The sequence below is a fragment of the Giraffa tippelskirchi genome, chromosome 5 (assembly GCF_054371585.1).
Source record: "Giraffa tippelskirchi isolate mGirTip1 chromosome 5, T2T-mGirTip1v1.2.pri, whole genome shotgun sequence".
Taxonomy (NCBI): domain Eukaryota; kingdom Metazoa; phylum Chordata; class Mammalia; order Artiodactyla; family Giraffidae; genus Giraffa; species Giraffa tippelskirchi.
In genome coordinates this window covers 19796580-19808921 of record NC_137279.1, presented here as the reverse complement: position 1 = coordinate 19808921, position 12342 = coordinate 19796580, and the positions used below count along the sequence as shown (strand labels likewise).

General features: G+C 38.9%; 1 protein-coding gene across 50 annotated transcripts in view; it reads left to right on the top strand.

Annotated features, from left to right (window-relative positions):
* Positions 1-12342, top strand: part of FAM20B (FAM20B glycosaminoglycan xylosylkinase) — a 45190-nt gene that overhangs the window by 17883 nt on the left and 14965 nt on the right. For all 50 annotated transcript variants that reach the window (XR_014052397.1, XR_014052398.1, XR_014052413.1 and 47 more), the window contains 2 exons: positions 3540-3626; positions 7378-7487. Coding sequence is in view for 25 of the 50 variants with exons in the window: in XM_081485940.1 (XP_081342066.1) it covers positions 3540-3626; positions 7378-7487 (197 nt within the window). In the remaining 25 variants the exon portion in view is untranslated. The remainder of the gene's footprint in view (positions 1-3539; positions 3627-7377; positions 7488-12342) is intronic.

Sequence of the window (12342 nt, the reverse complement as noted above, 5' to 3'; positions counted from 1 at the left end):
TTGTGATCCACACAGTCAAAGGCTTTGGCATAGTCAATAAAGCAGAAATAGATGTTTTTCTGGAACTCGCTTGCTTTTTCGTTGATCCAGCGGATATTGGCAATTTGATCTCTGGTTCCTCTGCCTTTTCTAAAACCAGCTTGAACATCTGGAAGTTCACGGTTCACGTATTGCTGAAGCCTGGCTTGGAGAATTTTGAGCATTACTTTACTAGCGTGTGAGATGAGTGCAATTGTGCGGTAGTTTGAGCATTCTTTGGCATTGCCTTTCTTTGGGATTGGAACGAAAACTGACCTTTTCCAGTCCTGTGGCCACTGCTGAGTTTTCCAAATTTGCTGGCATATCGAGTGCAGCACTTTCACAGCATCACCTTTGAGGATTTGAAATAGCTCAACTGGAATTCCATCACTTCCACTAGCTTTGTTTGTAGTGATGCTTTCTAAGGCCCACTTGACTTCACATTCCAGGATGTCTGGCTCTAGGTGAGTGATCACACCATCGTGATTATCTGGGTCGTGAAGATCTTTTTTGTACAGTTCTTCTGTGTGTTCTTGCCACCTCTTCTTAATAGCTTCTGCTTCTGTTAGGTCCATACCATTTCTGTCCTTTATCGAGCCTATCTTTGCATGAAATGTTCCTTTGGTATCTCTAATTTTCTTGAAGAGGTCTCTAGTCTTTCCCAATCTGTAGTTTTCCTCTATTTGTTTGCACTGATCGCTGAGGAAGGCTTTCTTATCTCTCCTTGCTATTCTTTGGAACTCTGCATTCAGATGAGAATATCTTTCCTTTTCTCCTTTGCTTTTCGCTTCTCTTCTCTTCCCAGCTATCTGTAAGGCCTCCTCAGACAGCCATTTTGCTTTTTTGCATTTCTTTTCCATGGGGATTTTCTTGATCCCTGTCTCCTGTACAATGTCACGAACCTCTGTCCATAGTTCATCAGGCACTCTGTCTATGAGGTCTAGTCCCTTAAATCTATTTGTCACTTCCACTGTATACTCATAAGGGATTTGATCTAGGTCATACCTGAATGGTCTAGTGGTTTTCCCTACTTTCTTCAATTTAAGTCTGAATTTGGCAATAAGCAGTTCATGATCTGAGCCACAGTCTGCTCCCGGTCTTGTTTTTGCTGACTGTATAGAGCTTCTCCATCTTTGGCTGCAAAGAATATAATCAATCTGATTTCGGTGTTGACCATCTGGTGATTTTTGTTTTTTAATGTAGCTGTATCCTTTCTGGAAGTATATTGATTTTCATAGGCAAAAACTGCAGTTATGGTGGGAAAAGAACAAGCTGGCAAGGGCCCAGAGCTTGGGAGAAGTGAAGGATCATAGGAAGTGCTGAAAGGGACCTTGGTGATCAACTAGTCTAACTACTCATTTTGCTTCTGGGGAAAGTGAGATCCAGGGTTCTGACTTCCATGTTTCACAAAAACCAAAACATGAACTAAGAATTCAGACCTTTGGACTCCAGTGCAGTTCTTTCATTTTGATTCCTCTTCCTTTCCCGTTTCCTTCCCTTCCTGTTTCTCCAGCCCACTCCCAAAGTTTCTGAATTTTTCTAGGGTTTTACATTTCACTCTGCACAGCCTTTCCATGTTCTGGAAAGTTCTCTAATGTTTCACTGAAAGGAGTGGACTGCATATCACCACAGTCTTCTGTGGTTCCGCTGGAGTTCTGAGAAATAAAGTATTCCAGGCCTGTCAACCTGCAGCTGTAGTGGAGAGAGAAATGCTTGAATAGTGTCAGCTTTCGCTGCAGTCCTGTGTAAAAACTGATACTTTTAATTTGGAGGTAGCAAGTGTAATCCTAGGCAGCCTAAATGATGCTTTGACACCAGAAACAAAAAAATACATATGAGTATGTTGACCAGGCTAAGAAGAAACTGGTGTCCAACCAGGTGTTAAGGCATGTCTGTCTTCTAACATAAATGTTTCATTGCTTTGACTTGAAAATGTGTTTTATGAACATGGTTTCACTTTATATCCCGTGGTCATTTATGTTGAAGGTCACTGCCTTGTATAGTACTGTTTCCCACTTCCCTATGGCCTTTTCAACATTGGAGATCCAAGTGACCTTAGTGGAGTGGCTCCTCTTCACATCATTCTCAACCTATTTCTGTCTTGTAAAGCCTACTAGGTCTCCTTTTGATTCAGGAAATGCAAATGAACAATAGAAGTCATAGGTGAATTGTGTTCAGTTCTTCCCATTAAAAAGTTTAAGTTGTATCTTTTTATATAATTAGTAGAAAGAAATATGCCAGTTTTCATTATCCTTCATTTATGTCACGCATGTGATGTAAAATCATCAGAATGGAGTTTGAGATGAAAGACATCTTTGTTGTTGTTGTTTAGTCACTAAATCGTGTCTGACTCTTTACAACCCCATGGACTGCAGTGTGCCAGGCTCCCCTGTTCTTCACTGTCTCCTGGAGTTTGCTCAAATCCATGTCCATTGAGTCGGTGATGCTATCCAACCATCTCAACCTCTGTCATCCCCTTTTCCTCTTGCCCTTAATCTTTCCCAGCATCAGGGTCTTTTCCAATGAGTCAGCTCTTCGCAAAGACATCTTAGAACTTGCTTTTTGGTCCAGCCCCTAATATTATAGATAAGAAATCTAAGACCCAGAGAAAAGAAGGGTTTTACTCAAGGTTACCCAGGCAGGTAATGACAGAGCTTTACCTAACTCTCACTACAGTCCAGTATTCCTTCTACTGCATCATCATAAACTTAAAAAGAGAATAGTTATTCAGATAACTTTAAAAAAATTTTCCTTTTCCTACTTTTTTAAGAAAACCTGAAGCATATCAGGACCATTGTTTTCCCTAAGAAATTTAAACTTCTCTAATAAGCCTTACCATAGCCATTCTGGTAAGCAAACCTTTTAATTATATATTTGCCTTCATTATTTCAGTTTAGTCTAATAGACATTTCAGTAGACATTTATTAAGTACCAACTATAGACTTAGCTGCCTGGAAAATCCCATGGATGGAGGAGCCTGGTAGGCTGCAGTCCATGGGGTCGCTAAGAGTCGAACAAGACTGAGCGACTTCACTTTCACTTTTCACTTTCATGCATTGGAGAAGGAAATGGCAACCCACTCCAGTGTTCTTGCCTGGAGAATCCCAGGGACGGGGGAGCCTGGTGGGCTGCCGTCTGTGGAGTTGCAGAGTCAGACATGACTGAAGCGACTTAGCAGCAGCATAGACTTAGCACTATGCTGAAGATACAAAGAGTTCAGAAAAGTACCTTATAGTTTTACTTAAGCTACGTTGAAAGTCTTTAGGAAGGGTAGAAATAACATCTGTGTTTTATTCATAGAATGATTGCAGAGGTAGATGTATAATTCTAGTTTTCTTCTCCACTTCATCTTCACATCATCTACTAGTGATCCGTGCTAACCCATGACTGTTCTCAGGGTTGACAGAGAAGGTTACTAGAGCAAAATCAGGCTTGCAGAGTTTCTATTCCACCTCTTGTACTGTCACCTCTGGTACTGATGTAATTCATGTCTACATCTGTGCTTCCCATTCGCTCTGCAGGTATAACCGGGACTATGTGGTAGAAGGGGAACCATATGCTGGTTATGATAGACACAATGCAGAGGTAGCAGCCTTTCATTTGGACAGGTATGTGTAATCACAGTGGGTTACATTCGTTTTATTTACTTTTAAAAATATCTTGGAAAGTACTTGTGGACTCCTTTCAAAGGAGTGTAATTAAAAAAAAAAGTCTAATAACTTTGACTTGTTAACTTACTTTAGATAACTGATTGCTTCCACTAAGTTTGTATGAGTGCCTCTTTATTTGGGTAAATAAAATGGCAAGAAGAAAACCAAAGTTTGACTTCAAATCCCTAAATTGAACTGGTCATTAATTGGGCCTGGCAGTCCTGGTTTTTTTTTTGTTTTGATTTTGTTTTTAAGTAATACTCATTTATCCTCATATGCTGGAAACATAACATGACATATAATGTAAATATTATTTTCCTTCATACAAAATATGCACAGCTTCAATAACCAGGATAAATGTGAATTCTAAATGTGTAAGTGAATGAGGAAAGCTAATACTTTTTAAGCAGGTTATTAGTCAGAATTCTTGTAACTGAATTGTCTAGTGTCCCACTTGCTCCTTTTGATCAGCTCTTTAATCAGGGCATGTTGATAGATTTTAAAAGAAATTATTCACTGTATTTTTTTAATGACTCTATTAGGAAACTAGAATAAAATAAAGATGAATTTTTTTCTTTTTTTAAGATTAGGAAGGATTTTCTAGGTATAAAAGCAATAATTTAAAAATCAAAAAGAGGCACTTTTCTCGTGGTCCAGTGGTCAACTCCATGCTTCCATTGCAGGAGGGCATGGGTTTGAGCCCTGTTCAGGGAACTAGGATCCCGCATACTACAGCCAATAAATAAATTCAGTTTAAAAAAACTCAGCAGATTCAGCTAAATTAAAAAACTAACTCATATGTCAAAAAACATAAAAATTTAAAAGCAAACTAACTTGGGAGGAAAATACCTGAATCTGATATATAATGTAAGCATTAATAGCCTTAATATATAAATTTATAAAATCTTATACATACTCTACAACGCTAGTAGAAAATGGTCTAAGAACACAGTTGGCTGAATAGAAATTATTGATCACTAATAAATATGACAGGGGAGTTCATCTTTACCAGTAATAAAAAAAATCCAGATAACTCCCTGGTTGTCCATCGGTTAGGACGCCACGCTTTTGGAAGCCTCAGGTTCAGTCCCTGGTCGGGAAACTAAGATTCCACAAACCACACAGTGCAACCAAAAAAAACTCCAGTGAAATAATGGGATACTGTTTTCTCCTATTGAAAGTGACAAAGATTAGAAAAAAGATAGTACTTTATTGGCAGGAATAGATTGGCATCCATATGCTGCTTGTGTCATTGTTAATTGGTTCAGTCTTTAAGAACTCTGGCACCATGTATCCAAAATCTTCATGTTCATACCCTTTGAATGAATAGCTACCTTTTTATGCAAACATCTAAGACATTTCTAGGAAGATATTTCTAAAAAGTACTTTAGGGAATCAGAAATTCAAAGATACATATAACAAGATCTTAGCTAGTAGCATTTTCAGTACTGAAAATCTGAAAGCAACCTAAACATCTAATGACAGGGAAAATTAAATGAATGTTCATTCATAATGCCATGAATTTTCACTGCCCCTATTAAGACCTAGTGGGAAAGAGTTGGATAAACCCTACTCATCACTTAACTGCACATTAGAATCAGTCTTTGCAAGACCTTATTTGTTTCCTTATTTTCTTCATCCCTAATCCCCTTCCTTTTTCTCTGTTGATGGACACCAGCAGTGCCTGAAGATCTTTTTCCTATAACCATACCAATTCATATTGTCCAACATACTAATTTTTGTTAATCTGATATATGTAAAGTGGTATCTCATTGTTCCTTTCTATTCCCCCAATTATTGGCAGAGATACCTCCTCATCTTTTCACAGCACAGCACCTGTTTGTTAACTTGGAGTGAAGTAGTCTTTGTACAGAAATTATTACTTTGGATATTAATTAAATAAATAGTTTCAATTTATGACCTGTGCTTTGGGGTCTTGTATTTAAAAGCCCTTCCCTCCCTCAAAGTCTGAAAGCTATTCTCTGACCAGCCCCTATCCCTTTTGTTAACTGCCCCAGCCAGGCTCAGGTGCCGCTGAATATGGCTTCCCAGCACTAAATGGATGCTCTTCTTTGGTCTGACAGTGGTCAGTGGGGAGAAAAGATACTTCCTCACTTTCTTTCCCACCCAGTGCTTCTTACACTTTTCTGCTCTTGAGTTGCTATTTCTCCATTACATTACAGTTTAATCCCCTCCTCTGGCCTCAGAAGGTTCTCTCAATTTTTATGGTATTTCGATAGATCTGTTGATCTCCTTGCTTTTGTGGCTTTTCTAAGAATGAGTTTAGGATAGAAAGTCAGTTGGCAGCCCTCAACAATGGATTATTGATTGCACAGTCATTTGTAATTGTAGAAACCTTAAGGCAACTTTCTAAGAGAGTCAGAAAAGGCTCGTGATGCAATGATGAGTGAAAAGCAGGAGGCAAAATTGCATGTGGTATAATTTCAATTATGTATATACACACAAGAGTGAGTATGTGTCTGTATATACATGTCTGAAAAAAGTGGTCAAATGCCAAATTGTCACTAGTTATTTCTGGATTGTGGAATTATGGATGATTTTAATTTTCTTCCATAAATTTTCTGTATATTACGAATTCTGCCCCTCCAACTTTTCTTCAGGGAGTGTGTATTTTTTAGCAAGAAAATTTCCTTTTTTAAAAAAATGATGGTGCCCAACCCTAAGGCTGCACTTTGAGACCATTAGAAGTATCTTAAAATGTATCTGTATTTAAGTTGTCCTATGAGTTTATCCTTTTAGGTTAATTTGTATAGTTTTCTGTCAGTATTCTGTTTTATGCAAAGATTTGAAGCTGTGTGTGAGTTTAGGCCTAATCTTTTTTTAATGCTTTGTTAAGTTTATTTTAAAATCTTATTATGAAAAATTTCTAACAAACAGAGAGAGAACATTAGAATGAACCCATAGACCCACTCCCTAGGTTTAACAGTTGCTCACATTTTGCCAGATATATCTTCAATAAATTACATCTCGATATTAAATTCATAAATATATGTACCTCTGAAAAATATTTACAAGCAATCAACAGTACCTTTTGGAGAAGGGCATAGCAACCCACTCTGGTATTCTTGCCTGGAGAATCCCCATGGACAGAGGAGCCTGATGGGCTACAGTCCATGGGGTCGCAGAGTTGGACACGACTGAGTGACTAACACACAACAGTACCTTTACACACCTAATATGATTAACTGTGATTTTTAAGATTTCTCTTTAAGGAATTCCCTAGTCAGGGAACTAAGATCCTATAAGCTGCTCAACTCACCCAAAAAAACAAACTTACTGTTTAAAATAGATCCCCATAGATATACAACAAGCAACAAAGATTTACTGTATAGCACAGGGAACTATAGTCAATATCTTGTAATAACCTATAATGGAAAATAATATGAAAAATAATATATGCGTATTCTGGTTTAGTCGCTAAGTAGTGTCTGATTCTTGCAACCCCATGGACTGTAACCTGCCAGGCTCCTCTGTCCATGGGATTTCCCAGGCAAGAATTCTAGAGTGGGTTGCCATTTCCATCGCCAAATATATGCATATATGTATAACTAAACCACTTTGCTGTGCATCTGAAACATTGTAAATCAAATATACTTCAATAAAATATATATACTAAATTTTTTTTAAATAAATAAAAATAAAATATATCCCCAAAGATTTTTCTCTTCTGTTCAACCTTCCAAACCAGGATTCTAGGTTTCCGCCGAGCTCCCTTGGTGGTTGGCAGATTTGTTAATCTGCGGACAGAGATCAAGCCTGTTGCCACGGAGCAGCTCTTGAGCACCTTCCTAACCGTAGGTAAGAAGGTTATAGAGGACGTTTAGATAAGGCAATATTTAATAAATTAAATGGGGCATCATAGAGCAAGCTTGTTCATGACTTTTAGGAATTGAAGAACTCAAGGCAATGCAAAAGCAAATCAGGCAACTTGTTCTCAGGTTACTGGGGGAAATAGATCTAAAGGTAGATGGCAGGAAATTGAAAGTTTTCCCTAATGTGCACTTTGTGTATGAAGTTGGAAGTGAGATCATTTATGCTAGTGTAGTTAGGGGATAACTTTATTTCCTTCTGCTTGATCTTACATTAAATCTCAAACTCAAATTTTGGCCTAAATCAATTATTGTCTGTATATCATTGCCTTTCATGCCCCTGTACTTTCCTGGAAACTGTGTCCTGTTTCCTGAAAATTGAGCAAACCTTAAGCCAGCTCTGTCAGAGGGTCAGAAGTTCACTTGTAGGGTTGTACTTGGGCCTGGAAGATAACCACTGCCTCCTCCTACTCTGTGAAGGTCAGCCTGACTCATTGTGTGTGGAACTAACTGCCACCCTTCTGGCCTCTGTTCTCCACTGTCACGCTCTGAGATGAGAGGTCTGCGTAGAACTCTCACTCCTGTTCTCCTTGCAGACACAGTGAGGATAGGAGGAATTCAAAGGTGCTGTGGTCTCCTGTCCGAGCCTCCTCATGGTGACATTTTCAATAACACAGTGCTCTGCACTGATATGACTGTTGCAATAGACATTGCAAGATGAACTTCACCTTGCTTTGCTAGAGTGAATGTATTTACATTTATAATGAGATGAAACCGAATATTTAAAGCACTTGTGACAGATTCATCATTCAGAATTTACACTTACAGGCTACAGCTCTGCTGTTCTTACAAATAACCAAAAGCATACAGTGTCACTGATTTGTTTCATATATTTTCTAATCACTTTTGCTTGTCCAATTTTATGCTTAGGCAAACACGCATTCCTGATGGATGAGAGGAGGTCAAGAATAGGCCTTCTATCTAGAGACTAATGGGTTAACTCTCATATACTGACTGTGCAAGGTGTAGGGAGAAGGGAGAGGCCCAAAAAAGGAGTGTAGAGGAGGTTATTAACACTTCGACTGAGTATTGAAGAATCTGTATATGCTATCCAGGCAGCAGAGAGGGATGGGCATTGGGCAAAATAGCAAGAAGTAAATAGAGACAAGGGCACACAGACCTGAAGTACACAGAACCGTATGTTTAGGGAAGAGCTTCTGGATACACCCTGCAACAAAGGGCAGTGTCTTAGTGTGGCTGGTGTAACAAGATATCATGGACTGTGTGGCTTAAAGAATAGGAATTTATTGTTTTCACAGTTCTGGATGTTGGAAGTCCAAGACCAGGGTGCCCGTAAGGTTGGGGTCTGGTGAGAGCCCTCTTTGTGATTCACAGGCAGCAAGCTTCTTGTTTTATCTTTACATGAGAGAGAGAATGAAAGAGAAAGCAGCTCTCTCATGCCTCTTCTTACTGAATGTTAAAGGCACTAATCCCATCATGAGACCCCCTCCCCAAATTTCCAGCTCCCCGTACCACCATACTGGGGCTTCACTGTGTGAATTCTAGGATGGACATGAGCTTTCACTTCATAGCAGGCCATTCGAGGGATTCGCTGGAGACAGGTTTTAAGCAATAATGACCTTAGCACAGTATAACTAAATTTTGGGTAGCCTTTGCAGCTTGACAAAGCACTTTCACAGTTACCTTATTTAATCCTCTTGACAAAGAGTGCAATAAATAGGGGAGATTTATCCACATTTCAGACATGAAAAAGAAGTTTAAAAAAATTAGAAGACTTTCTCCAAGTCACGGATCTACTAATTGTTAGCCAGGATTCAGATCCAGACTTTAAGACTCTAAAATATTTGATCTGCTTATATTTTTATATTCATTCATTTATTCATTGAACAAAATTTGGTTTCACTTCTGTGTGGCAGACTCCAAACCAGGTGTTGAATATACAAAAATGAACGACACCTTCCTGTGTTCAAGGAGCTTTGTCTAAAGGAGGAGGAGCTAGACATTTACAGAGAGCCTGTGGGGCTATGGAAGGGAAGAGGAGAGAGTCTAGAAGTTAGGGCCAGGGTGATAGTTACCAAGTTAATGAGAGAATAGCAGTCCTGCAGGAAGATACAATGGAAAAGAACACTCCAGGTTTGGAAAAGAATTCTTATTAAAAGTTTTTTGTGCAAGTGATTCCTTTGGCAGCCTAAAGAAGCTTTTCTATCCTTTCATAAAATGATGTTTTTAAATACATAACACAGATTTATAAGTAAAACCAACAACATTGAAGTATATATTTTTGACCTAAAATTACAAAAAGCAATTTTGTCATAGAGTAACATGTGCTTTGTTATTTTACACATTAAATAACAAGATTTAGAGTGACCTAGTAACTACCATGATTTCAGACCATAAATATAATTGATAGTTTGTAGTATCTGCAGCAATGCTAATATGATATGAAAATCTGTTGATTTTTTATGGTGAAAAAATCACAGCTAATGCTAATGCTATGGTTTGCTCCCTACCATCATAATTGAAGGAAATGCTAAGTTTTAGATAGAAGTTAATGAAAAGAAAAATGTAATTTCGTTTCCATCTAGTTCACAGGCTCTCTGAGTTAACCTTGTTTCAGGTGGAAGGTGGAGCAGAGACAACAGTGACAAGAAATGAGAGAGGAACATTGAAAGCTCAGGAAACTGCATAGTTTAGCTGAAGTAAGCCTTTCTGCTTAGACACTGGGAGGCCACTGAAAGAGTTTGAATATGGAAAGATGAAATTTGAGTTTTAGAAAATTAATTGTAGCCACACTGTGGTGGATGAGTTGGGAAGAGGCAAGATGAGATGAGAGCCTTTGGAGGCTGTTGTAGTAGATTCACATGCAGTGAGTCAGAACTAAAACAAGGACCAGGTATGGAATGATTTAGGAGATACTCAAGAATTAGTGTCTGGGCTTCCCTGGTAGTTCAGCTGGTCAAGAATCCGCCTGCAATGCAAGAGAGCCTGGTTCAATTCCTGGGTCGGGAAGATCCCCTCGAGAAGAGATAGGCTACTGATCCCCTCTAGAAGGGATAGGCTACTGACTCCAGTATTCTTGGGCTTCCCTGGTGGCTTAGCTGGTAAAGAATCCGCCTGCAATGTGGGAGACCTGGGTTCAGTCCCTGGGTTGGGAAGATCCCCTGGAGAAGGGAAAGGCTACCCACTCCAGTATTCTTGGGCTTCCCTGGTGGCTCAGCTGGTAAAGAATCCACCTGCAATGCGGGAGACCTGGGTTCCATCCCTGGGTTGGGAAATCCCCTGAGAAGGGAACGGCTACCCACTCCAGTATTCCTGCTTGGAGATTCCATGGATAGAGGAGCCTGGCAAGCTATAGTCCATGGGGTCGCAAAGAGTTGGACATGACTGAGCAACTTTCACTTCACTTTAAGAATTAGAATGGAAAGAATTTGGTAGACGTTTGAGCTAAGTGCGACAACTGAGAGAAGAAAAATTTTTAAGAATGACTCTGAAATTTTTGGATTGGATGACTAGATAATGAAGCTGTTAGCTATCTTAGGAATGTACAAAAGGGACAGACTTAGGGAGATAGAGCAGAGGAAGATAATGAATTTAATTTGGGGTATTTTGTTTCCTTGTATAAAATAATAAGAAATAGATCTACTGGTTTCTGTCCCCAGTTCCTGATACATGGCTCCTGAAACCCTTATAAATTCCTACCTAAGAACACTAGGAGCATACCTTATTCTATTGAGATGATTCTGGGTGGGTTCCTGGATGCCTCCTGGATGAAGCTGTGAACAATCAGGCCATAACTCCAACTCATGGCTGGAGTTACTAATTGATGATGTCTAGGTAAGGAAGTCTCTATAAAAATCCAGTAGTACAGGGTTTGGGGTATTTTACCGGTTGGTGAACCAGAAGTTTCCATGTGCCCTTATGCCAGGCCCTAAACAAGGACAGAAGCTTCTTTGTTCAGGACTTGCCCTGTGTATCTCTTCATCTGGCTGCTGATTGCTCTCCAGTGTAATAAGCCAGTAATCTAGGGAGTAAACTGGTTTCTCAAGACTTAGGAGCTGTCCTAGCAAAAACGTTTTTTATTGAGGTATAATTGACATACAACATTATGTTAGTTTCAGATGTACAGCGTAATTATTCAGTATTTGTATATATTGTGAAATGATTGCCACTAGCAAACGTCACCATACATAGGTACAGAATTTTTTTTGTTTCTTGTGAGAGCTTTTCAGATCCATTCACTTAGCAACTTTCAAATATGCAGTACAGTATTATTTACTATAATCACCATGCTGTATATTACATCCTGATGACTTATTTATTTTATAACTGGAAGTTTGTACCTTTTGATGTCCTCCACTCACTTCTTCCACCCCCCACCCCAGCCTCTGGCAACCATCCATCTGTTCTCACTATCCTTGAGCTTGTTTGTTTTGTTTTGTTTTAGATTCTGTAAGTGAGATCATACAGGATTTATTTTTCTGACTTATTTCACTTAACGTAATGCCCTCAAGGGCCATCATTGTTGTTGCAAATGGCGAGATTTTATTCTTTTTTATAGCTTAATAATATTCCATCACACACACACACACACACACACACACATCACATTTCTTTTCTTTATCCATTCATACATTGATGAGTATTTAGGCTGTTTCCGTATCTTAGGTATTATAAATAATGCTGCAGATAGTTCTTTGAATGAGTGTTTTTGTTCTCTTCAGATACTAAATACCTAGAAGTAGAATTGCTGGATCATATGGTAGTTCTATTAATTTTTTGAGGAACCTCCATACTGTTTTCCATAGTAGTTGTACCAGTTTACA